This window comes from Stegodyphus dumicola, chromosome 4 (genome assembly GCF_044657685.1).
Source record: "Stegodyphus dumicola isolate Sdum_Otavi_A_Nest chromosome 4, ASM4465768v1".
Taxonomy (NCBI): Eukaryota; Metazoa; Arthropoda; class Arachnida; order Araneae; family Eresidae; genus Stegodyphus; species Stegodyphus dumicola.
In genome coordinates, this window is record NC_140771.1 from 166,575,868 (window position 1) to 166,587,077 (window position 11,210).

At 32.7% G+C, this 11,210-nt stretch overlaps 1 protein-coding gene across 1 annotated transcript in view; it reads right to left on the reverse strand.

Moving 5' to 3' along the window:
* Positions 1-8,957, reverse strand: part of LOC118187956 (glycerophosphocholine cholinephosphodiesterase ENPP6-like) — a 342,688-nt gene extending 333,731 nt beyond the window's left edge. Inside the window, exon 1 of the mRNA XM_085815739.1 lies at positions 8,572-8,957. Within this exon, the coding sequence (XP_085671865.1) occupies positions 8,572-8,842 (271 nt within the window). The 5' untranslated portion in view covers positions 8,843-8,957. The remainder of the gene's footprint in view (positions 1-8,571) is intronic.
* Between the last annotated feature and the right edge of the window lie 2,253 nt (positions 8,958-11,210).

The window sequence follows — 11,210 nt, forward strand, 5'->3', positions numbered from 1 at the left end:
TCCAAATGTATTATAGACTTCATTGAGCACACCACATACACATGTCACGCGTAACATTAGTTTATAAAGGCGTAATATCCATAAATTAGAAATGTATATTGTGCATTCATATATATATATAACATGGGCGTGCACATATACGTGCACACACACATGTATGCATACATATAAACTCACTCTCATTCTGCTCTAAAAAAAAAAAAAAAAAAAAAAAAAGTCCATCAGCTATTTTGAGATCCTGTATTCGGTCCGCATGCACAGTTTGATTCTGAGAACCCGTATCAAGCAGTAAAGAAAATTAATGGTTCCTAGAGATATTCATAATGAAATATGTAGCATTAAAATAAGTCTGAAATCAAAATTTCGAAAATCAAACTATCTGAAATGAACTATTCGAAATAATGCTTCAATTTATAGTATTAATATATACATATACACAGGGTGTCTAAAATTCTAGCGACAGACTTCTAGGAGAAGTAGGGCACATCATAACTATTGAGCACAGCAGTCCACGATCGGAAACGTCATCGTACGCCGTTAGGTGGTGCTCTGCACTAGAGCGCTCTTTCGAGGGGTAGCCAGTTTACGATGAGAATGCAACGACATGCGAACGGCGAGCTTACCAGACATGCTGTTAATGTATGGAGTAGTTGAATGCAATGGATGAGCCGATGAACGAATTTATCGAGAACTCTTCCCCGACAGACATTAATTACATCATACTTTATTTGAAAGTCCGCATCAAAATTTGTGCGAGTGCGGCTATTTAAGAAGCAATAGGAGTATTGAGGGCAGGCCACGATCGACTCATTCAGTCGTTATGAAAGAAACTGTGTTGGATACCGTGGAGACTAATCGCCAGAGGAAATACTTTGTCTTAGTGTCTAATTGCAGTAAACAGCATGTTTTGAACGCCGCGTTCCTACACGCCTTTCATCTCCAAAGGGCTCGGTTACTGTTTCCTGATCATTCTGCACATGTACACAGTGATATCTGCAGCAAAATGGCCGAGATGTGTTATTAAAGATGTTATGTCGTGTGCAAGACTGTTCAAGCTGGCTGTCTGCTAAAACGCAGGGAAGTTAAGTTAAAGATCTTTTGTCTCGTGCAAAGGTAATACCTTACGTAAATGAAAAAATATATGGTAACATAACATAACGTAATACAGACGCATTTGGATCTGTTAATATTTTTCGAACGCTTTAAGACAAAGTTAAAATTTTCGTTAGGAAATCATTAAAGTATATTTATAAAGACTTACTTTTAGATGACTGCTATCAAAAGAGACGATGGTTTATCCTACATCCTATTCTAAAATAATTTTAACATAATAAATAAATTTAACTGATTGGCTTAGGAGGCAGTAGGTGGTTTGCTGAAGGTCAACATTATGCATCTTCGAAAGCAAGCTGTGTGCTGTCGCCTCAAGAAGATTTTACGAATGCCGAGTAGGCAAAGATACATCTAATCAACAGCGCTGCAAGTTCAAGGAGGGGCAGACGCTTTAAGACACAAACAAAATTAATAAGTCATGAAAAGAAACATTAATTTTTTATTTACAACCTTGTTGAAAACTGCTTCCTTTTACAAATGTTTACAATGATTAATCAAAGCACCAACAATAATATATGCTTGGCTTTAACAGTACACCTGCTACAGTAATGCATGCTTCTAAGCATCCATAAAATAACAAGTTTAGTGTTTAAGGAAAACAGGGCTCTCTCGCTGACATGCGTTGTGGCCACACAAAAAATGAAATAAAACCATGCATGGCATGAATCATGGATAAGTACAATTCCTTTCACAATACAAATATTATGCTATAGTGCAATCATTATATCAATTGAAATTCAAGTGTGTGAACAAAACCTAAAATTGTTTTCAAATTTATAGTTGTGATAACAATTAGTAACCCTTGTATGGAGAAACACACTAAACATACAAATGTGTTAATAAGTTCCAAGCTAAACAGACAAATTTAAAGAAAACAAAAAAATACTACTTATTGTGTGATAATTTAAAAGTTACAACCTTCTTTTTTATGATAACAAATATAATGGTAACAGCCATCTCAAATAATTCAGTACTTTTGAAACTTTTGAAAGTAATAGCTGGGAATCCAAATAATAAAAAAATTACCTTCATAACGTAAAGGCGGAATGACCATACCCACCAGAATTTTGGAAATTTCAAGTAACTTCTGACTTTTACATAGTTTGCTTAGTGAATTCTGAAATAATAACTTGATATACATCAATACAATGAAAAGAGAAAAACCACCCCGCTGGCACAGGAAGGAACGAAAATTAACACAAACCAAGGAATTGATTTTTCGTTTTAAAGGAGGAAACATTTCTCAAGGATTCATTACATGTATCTTATCAACTACTTTCGTTTTAAAGGAGGAAACGTTTCTCAAGGATTCATTACATGCATCTTACCAACTTACACCGGGTGGAACACGGGAACGGAATTAAACGGGTTTTTAAAAAAGGTAATTATAAAATGTCACCATTCATGAAGCTATCTCAAAGTAATTGTAATAGAAAAAGCATCTGAAAAAGTAAAAATAAAACTAAAGAAGCTGAATAAAAAGGTTTTCTTTCAAAGGATTTAGGAAAGTGAAGTCGAAGAACCCTTGCCCTCACGCAAAGACCATATTATCGCTGCCATCTCTCTTCTTATCGGGCAAACAACACCGAAACTGCTCGAAAAGCCTCTTCCCGCAAAATTCTTCCTTCTCGCACTGCTGCTCGGCGAAGTCCACTCTCTTCTGACGAGCCATGGTATATCAAGCCCTCAAGCCAAACCCCCAAATGTCGCCCTCCACTCCAGAAGAAATAAGCGTTAGTTGGCTCCAGTCATCTACCAGATGTCTACCAAGATTGGTAGAAAATGTCTGTCTTCGCATTAAAAAAGCAAGATTAAGTCAGACACTTGGGTTGTCACGATCTTGTCCCGATTTTCTGACCATCTGCTACCCTCTACCTTTACATGGGACTTAGCTGGACAATCCAAATATTGCCCGCCCTTCAGAAGGGTTTGCAGGGTAAGCGTATAGAAACTTTTAGCCTCGCATCGGAAAGCCCGAATCACGAATCACTGCACATTCCTTTCGATGTTAGGTCACCCCAAGAGAAACAAAGCCCCCTTCTCGAAGCTCCAATCCAATCGTTCGACAACAGGTAAAGTACTTCAGGACAAATAAAAGGAAGCGCTGAAAAATTCACAGATCTCTTAATTCAAAAGCTTTGCGCTTAAAACTTACAATAATTATTTTATCAAATAATTCTTTAATAAATTTCAAATTGTCTGACAGTTTTTTTTTTTTTTCTTTTTCAGAATGATAGAATATCTCATAGGTCTAAATATATAAGTTGAGTTAGAAACTAATGATACGTAAATTTTACAAGAATTAGAGGGGAAAAATAAAATGTGAAGCAAAAACTCGGTGAATTCTTTTAATTCAAAAGCATGATTCAACTTAAAATAATAATTATGTTTTCCAAAAGAAATTAAGCTAGAATAAGCTTTCAGATAAAATTACTAAGAAACATGAAACATTAACCATTACGAATTATATAAATCTATTGCACCTCAAATCAAAGTTCCTTAATTCTTAAACAAAATTCTTGCAACAATCCAAAAATCAAATCCAGTATAATAACATATTAAAAAACCACTTTTAATCAAAAGTTAAATCAGCTAAACAAAATAAAATTAAATACCAAATTAAATCGATTAAAACTATTAGCAAAAAGCTGCACAACACATGCAAGGAATTTTCGACAGACTCGGAACCAACCAGCAGAATCAAACGAGTCTCGTAGGTTTAAGATATCTTTCATAAGGAGTAATTCGAGTTTCTATAGATCCTGTGCTTGTTATACCCCACGATCTAGTCCACCACAACCAATTCCTTGCATTATGCTAACACCACAGTCAATTACGAGCTGCAGTTGGAGTATTTTGAAGCAATTCTGGTAGCACATATAAGTTAATCGGGGAGTCGTTCATAATACCATCCCATATATTCGCAGAAAATCGTTTTTGGATCTCCTATTGATATGTAGCATCTAAGTTTAAGGTTTATCACACATGGCAATTACGATTGTTACACCTTAGTATATAAACATCGCCTCATCAATGCACGTGATCCGGGATGCAGCATGGGTGCTGCACAATCTGCTGTATTAAAAACTGCCAGAATCTTAGGTTCGGTGAATGATCTTCCGTTTCAAAGATTAATTGCCCTGAAAACAGAATAGGTATAATCGTTCTTCGTTTAACATTTCTGAACGGTGGATTCGTTCATACTTACATGTCAGTAGCTCTTATCTTTGTGTCCTGTCTGTCGTACATAAGGTTCAAGACAAAATCATCCACGTCTGGATGTTACAGGCTATGGGGCAACACATTTATTACCTGCTGACGACGAAGTTAGCAGTTTTAAAAATTTGCGAAATAATCCTTTAAACATTTTGTGGTGCGGCGTTCTTCTCTTCGGAAAGTACTTTCACAGCTTGTCATATTATTGCTGTGCTGTTAACATTACAGCCATTCCGTGTCTGTATTCTTGACATTGGTAAAATCTCCAAACACTGTCGCAAATGTCGTGTTCTCTCGTATTCACAATATTGTCGTGCTACAGGCCACCTTCAGCCCCTTGATCTACAAAAGTACAAAACAATCACTCCACCGACGCTGCAAAGAGCGTACTATTATTATTGGTGAACATAATTTATATGTAATTATTTTTAATATTGCTGCGAAGAAGCACTGTAAGTAAGCAATTTTTGTTTTTTTCAATATCTTATTCCTTGTGTTTGTGCCTCAAAGCGTCACTGCGCACATATACATTAAGGTATTTTCTTCCTCCTTACCGCGTATATTCGTAATGTAATTGGAAGCACGTACAGATAGTATCGGATGGTCTTGAGTTCGAATCATTGAAAAGGCATAGATGATTTTTCCTGTTTCTTATTCCGTTCTACATTCTCTAATCGAAAGTTCTAATAACGTAAAAGTGGTACCCGAATTATAATATTGGAGAAAATAAATCGACATTACCAGAATCTATCAAATGAGTTTCCTCTAAACAAATCGTCTTTTAACGGGGAAAGAACGTGAGGTAATATCTTCCTCCTTGTTGCGCGCTTTTGTGGTATAATTTGAAGCATATGTGGCTAAAATTGTAAGGTCTGTATCCCGACGACGGTATAGTTCATTCTTTGTGTTTTCTTATACCGATAAAATTCTTACTGTATAATATTGCTGTGCAAAAATATTTGTTCTAGTGTGCTCAGTTACTCCTTGAATTTGTGCCATGAGTTCTGAATTCCCCTTATAATATTTTGTTACAACCAGATTTACAATTGATTTTATGGTTAATTTTTATACCTGATTAGATTTAATAGATACTACAATAATTAGGCTTAAATAGGAAAGACATAATCTGCTTTGACAACTCATTTGTCAGAATTCTTCTTTCCACCGATATTTTGAGAATTATCTGAATTCTGTGTCTATTAAAAGTATAAAAAATTTAACAAACTCCATTCAGAGAAATATTAAGCAGTTAAACAATGACTATGCTAGCCAGAGCTTTTAAACTTGAGTTAAATAATAGTGCAGAAGACATGAAATTCGATTCGTTTCTATTAGTCAAATAGAAGCATTTCACGCAATTTGTATTGGGTAAAACTATTCTTAAATGTTTAACACGTAGAGCTTTCGTTGATCTATTAGCATCAGAAATTTCAAAGATACAAAGTAGATGATATAGCATATGTTTCGCATATATCAAAAAATCTTTCATCTATTTCATTGATTTTTGTTGTTTGTCTTCTGAATTAGAATCTTTCATCTGTTAACGTGAAAATGAAAGCTTTCTACTAAATGTTTATAATCTATTTTCGCACTTCTAAGATTTCTTTCGAAAAATATGCATTAGCTAAAGATTCCTTTTGCATAAGTAATCCTGAGATAAAAGTAAAAGTATATTTGTAATGTATTAGTAAAAGAATATTTGTAATTATTAGAACACTATGTGAGGTTAATTTATTCAGCTGTAACTTATTTTGAATAAAAAATAAACTTAACGGCAATTATTGATAAAAAATTATTTTTTCCCTCTGTCTTTGCATTTCTGCTGCAAGAATAATTTTACTAGTAATGCAAGATTTTTTAAATTAATTGAACTTGAATTTTTTACTGCGAATATTACACAGGATTTTTTGTTTCTCAGATAAAAAAAATTGTTTTCTATCTATCAAAATTTACTTAAAATTATTTTTATAAACGAATTACAAAATAAAATTAAAATTCACATCACGAATTAGTGTTGATAAATATCTAAAATCTTAGGAAAAAATTCCATTAAATCTTCTACGTATTTTGACTACACAAGGAAAAATAAATTGAACAATAAATACGGACAGAAAAAGGAATTTTATTCTGTTCTTTGTCTTTGCATTTCACTTGAAAGGCTTAGGCATAATTTAAGAATTAACGCAAAATTATAGAAAACAACCGAATTAATTTTTTTCCTGAAATCTTTACAATGAGTAATTTATTTCTAAGGAAAAAAATTAATTAAACAAAATTTACTTCAAATTACTTTTCATAAAAGGAATTTAAAAAAAAAAGAAATTTACATTACGAATTTGAGTAGTCGAAATCTTTCTGAAAATCATTCCCTTTTTATTAGCTAAGACGTTTAAAGCTTTGCCGAAATCAGCATAATACATCATTAGACAATAAAAATATTTATGGTGTAAGTAATGAAATGCGTTCTTCTCTTTTAATGTTGAATGGATTCAGACAGAAATCAAGCAATACTGTATTTACTACATAATGATTTTTTAAAGTCAAAGTTGGTCATTTACCATTTTAATTTATTTTCAGCTTGAAGGATATAAAATATTAGCCGTTGCGTAAATGTTTAATGCTTTTATATGACATTCGTAATTTTCAGTAGCATGATTTCATTGAAGTTTTTACTTATAATTAAATGTATCTCTGTCAATAATATTTTATTAAGCAACTCTATTGTTCCAGTTAAGCAATTGAGTTATCCCAATTCTATATAAATATTGTTTCATCCTTTGCTTGTTGTTTCATTCTGTGCTTAAATATAAATCAATTAATTTATGCACCCTTTTTTATTATTATCTTGTTATTCCTCTTACTTCACGTGTAGAAAACCAGTAAATGAAGTATATGAAGAAATCTGCATGAGCAAATGTAAAACTCGGCAAGTGAATATATATAATATTTATAACCCAGCATATGATATTTATAACCCAAGGCCCGAAGCCATTAAACCCACTCTCCAATTTCAACTCAACTTCTTTATACTGATACATTGTTATGAGAGAATATTTTACTACCAGATTTCACACACCCATACTCCATGTAATTATGATTATCTTAATTATATAAACAAACATCTCAAACACACTCGGGATTCGAACCTAAATTTCTTGGTGTGGTATATAGCTCCGCTAGTATCGAGAAGACGCCTTTAGTCTGTCAAGTGGCGTTTCTAAGTATAGATGGTATTTCGTACACTTTCCTTAAATATTAAATTAGTATAATAATAAAAATACTTTCATGACAAAAATTTCTGACATACTAAAAATTTCATAATGCTTAGTCTTAATTTAAGCTTAGTCTGCTTATGTCCCACTACCGTTTTAATTTTTAATCTTACCTTTCAAACTTTTTTAAAACCTCAGCACGGCCTTAAAAGTGTTTTTGAGTAAATATTTAAGAACATAAACTTTTTCAGTACGAAAGCACCTATACTTGATTTATCCAATACTCGATTTTTCAAAGTTTGTATCTTATATATGATCATTCCGGTATATTTAACATTTCTTAATTTTTTTTGAACGAAGTATTAGCTAAGAGATTATAACTTCCATCACAGAAAATGCCTTTAAAATTTTGGGAGAACCGTGACAATTTGATGTCTTCGTATAGTATTTCAAATATTGGCATTAGCTTTCCATACTGAATTCTTTAAATGTTCTGTTACTTAAGCATCTAGGAGCCAAAACATTTATTCTTTTAATCTAATTTTTAGAAGTTTCTTTTCTGCTAAGTTTTGAAATAAAAAGGTAAAAAAAAACCAAAATAACTTAGTGCGTAAAAACTTATATTTCTTCTTTTAAAAGTCCTAAATATAATGTTTTTGTGATATTTGTCGCTCAGAAATTCTTGTTAAATTGCAAATAAGTAGTTTTCCTGCAAATGCTATACATTGAAATTATCTTATACTAAAGTAGAAATTATTCTGCCTATCGCTTACTAAAATATTCACAACGAACTTAAAACTTACTAAGCACATTAATTTTAAATATGTGAAAATTATTTTTATATTAAATATGAGAAACAACAGATTTTGGTCGAGCTTCTCAGGAATGCAATTAATTTTCTCAGGAGGAATTCCACATATTTATTTCATTCAGTTCGTTAAAATGAAACGCAATTAAGTTAAATTAATAATCTATGCACTCTGCATTCTCTAAGAAAGAAGAATATTCTATGAAAAGTAATTCCACTTACCAGTGACCAGGGCGTACCAGTTTGGATAAGAATTGGACGGGAAAATGGGTGTTACGTACGGAGCACGTACGCCGTTCTCTGCTAGTTTTCTGAATCCCGGAAGGGCGGCCGTATCCTGATCCGGGTAATCCCATCGACAACCGTCCACGAGGATAAGCAAAAGTTTACCAACTTTTCCAGGATTACTATCGCTGTAGTAACCGTATCCAGAATTCTCATGAAACTTAAAAACAAACAAAACTAACATGCGAAAAAAGAGCGGAACAGTCATTGAAATGTAGTTACAGTGATGCAATACAGCGTTCTTGCTTTTTTCTTCAGATACAGGGAAAAGTCCTTTCGAAGAGGAAGGGGAATTTGTGTCAGTCGTTGTGTCTGCCTCAGCGTCGTCTGCTCGTTAAATTCGAGTCGCCTAGAGAGGGTGGTAGCTTAGCTCCCGCTCTTGCAGCCCTGGTGGAGGTTCGGGTATAAATTAAATACCGTGCCCATCCTCTTGTATGACCGCTTCCATAAATTTATTTTGTCGTTGAATTGGTTGAAGTTTGATCGATAAAGGATATGAAGCTTTAATTTTTCTTTTCGCGTATTTAGATGAAAAAAACTTTGAGACCTGCGCACACTTTACACCGTTTTAATCCTTTCCATAGAAGATAACTGATAGAATATTTCAGTTATTTCTTTTTTTTTCTGACTTGTAAGCAACATTTAATGTTAGTTTCTTATTCCCGCAGATATAGATTTTATCTGTAATATTTTGCTCGGAGTCTTTTTTTTTTTTACATAATTTAAGAATCAATCATAAATTTTGAGCTTCTTTTTATTATTATACTTTTGCGTCTGGTGTTTCTACTAATTAAATTTTGCTCAGAAGATTTTAGTACTTGAAAGCATATATTAATGTTTTAATACGTGAATAAAATCCCTTTTTTTGCTCTGTAGAATCCTGTTTTTCGGTACAGAAAGTGTCTGTAGGGTTTGCAGTTCTATAAGTCTAGAAAGATTTTTGCTGCTCAAGAGAACTTAAGCTGTTTCATTTTCCATTAAATCTGTCTGCATTCAAACCACAGTCTTAAAATGTACTTGCCCACTAAGATCGCTGGAAGTTAGCAGTGCGCCCCGAGTTCGAATCTTGACAAAAGTGTTGCTTAGGTGATCCCTTTCACGATTTCCTCATGTTAACGGGAATAAGCTTAAAGATCTTTCCCAAAGTTACTAATTAAAAAGCATTCCACGAACACATCTGTACCTCGAGCAGATAGCGTTTTTAAATAAATGAAATAAAATTAACTAAAAACAAACTACCTTGAAATATGAGACTTCCATAATGAAAATAGTAGTTACAAATATTACTAAAGAAAAAATAAAGTTTCCTGTGTGTGCACTTTCGTGCACTTTATGTATGCGTGTGTATATATATAATGTCTGGGTTATTCGAATTTTAAAGGAACTCTTTTGGCAGAATTTGGAAATTTTTTTAAATTTCCATAATAATTATATATTATACGAACAGAAAAAATGTGGGATAAGAATATTTTTGGATTCCAAATCATTAAGCTGTCTGATAATAGATTTACTGTTCTGTTGCCATAGTGGCAGTGGAGCCAGCTGCCATAGCTTTGAGTCCGTATTCAAGGAACTCTTTCATTTTGGCCACGATACAATTCGTTGACGTAATTGCAAAATCAAGAAGATTAGAAAAAAACAAAAATATAATTCACTTTACTTAGACGTATGGTAAGCATTTGAACATATAATCCTCTTCTCTGGTTATAAATGAGATTTTGCATTTATGCAAGAAGAAACTAAATGCAATCGCATAGTACAAATTATTAATTTTTGCTTTAGGATTCCAAAAGCAAAAGGCTTCAGTATGACTTACAATGCACAAAACAGTATAGAGAACTTGCACTTTTTAAAACAACTGCATCTTTTCACATTTATGGTGTATCTCATATTTATGTGTCATGCCATACTTATGTGTAACGCAAAGTAATGTTCTATCTTGGATATCAATAAATGCGCGAAAAACGGGGCTTCACCAGATGTAACTCAAATTTTACATTTGCGGTAGACATACTGTAATGTATTTTGCATAATTTACAAAACAGACAATCTTCTTAGTAGAACATATATTTTATTTCTAGTTCACAGTGATAGACAAATTTCATACAATTAAGTGGCAAAATTTTAACACTACTCCTAGCTGGCAAAATCTTCAGAATACTAATCTTTTTTTTAACAATATCTCTCGTTGCTGAGTAACGGTTTGATACAAATATGGCGTTGCCACTTCAACAATAATTATACTTATTTATTAAATAACAAGATATTACAACCTCTCCCCCCACCAGATAAACTTTAATTTATATTTTTATAAATTAAAGTTAACTTTTTTTTTTTTTTTCAAAACAACAATATCAGCACAATACAGAATTGAAATACGAGATATAACATAATAAGATACACTGAGGATGAGAGGAAGGAACAAAATATTTTTTTTTTTTTATCTACATAGAGAAACAAATTATTTAATCAGGCCAGGGAGTACGACTTAATGCGTTCTACAATTTTATGATTTTTACCACTTCGATGAACGATCGTGTAATTGTAGGGTTGTAGTACCAGTGAACATCTCATAA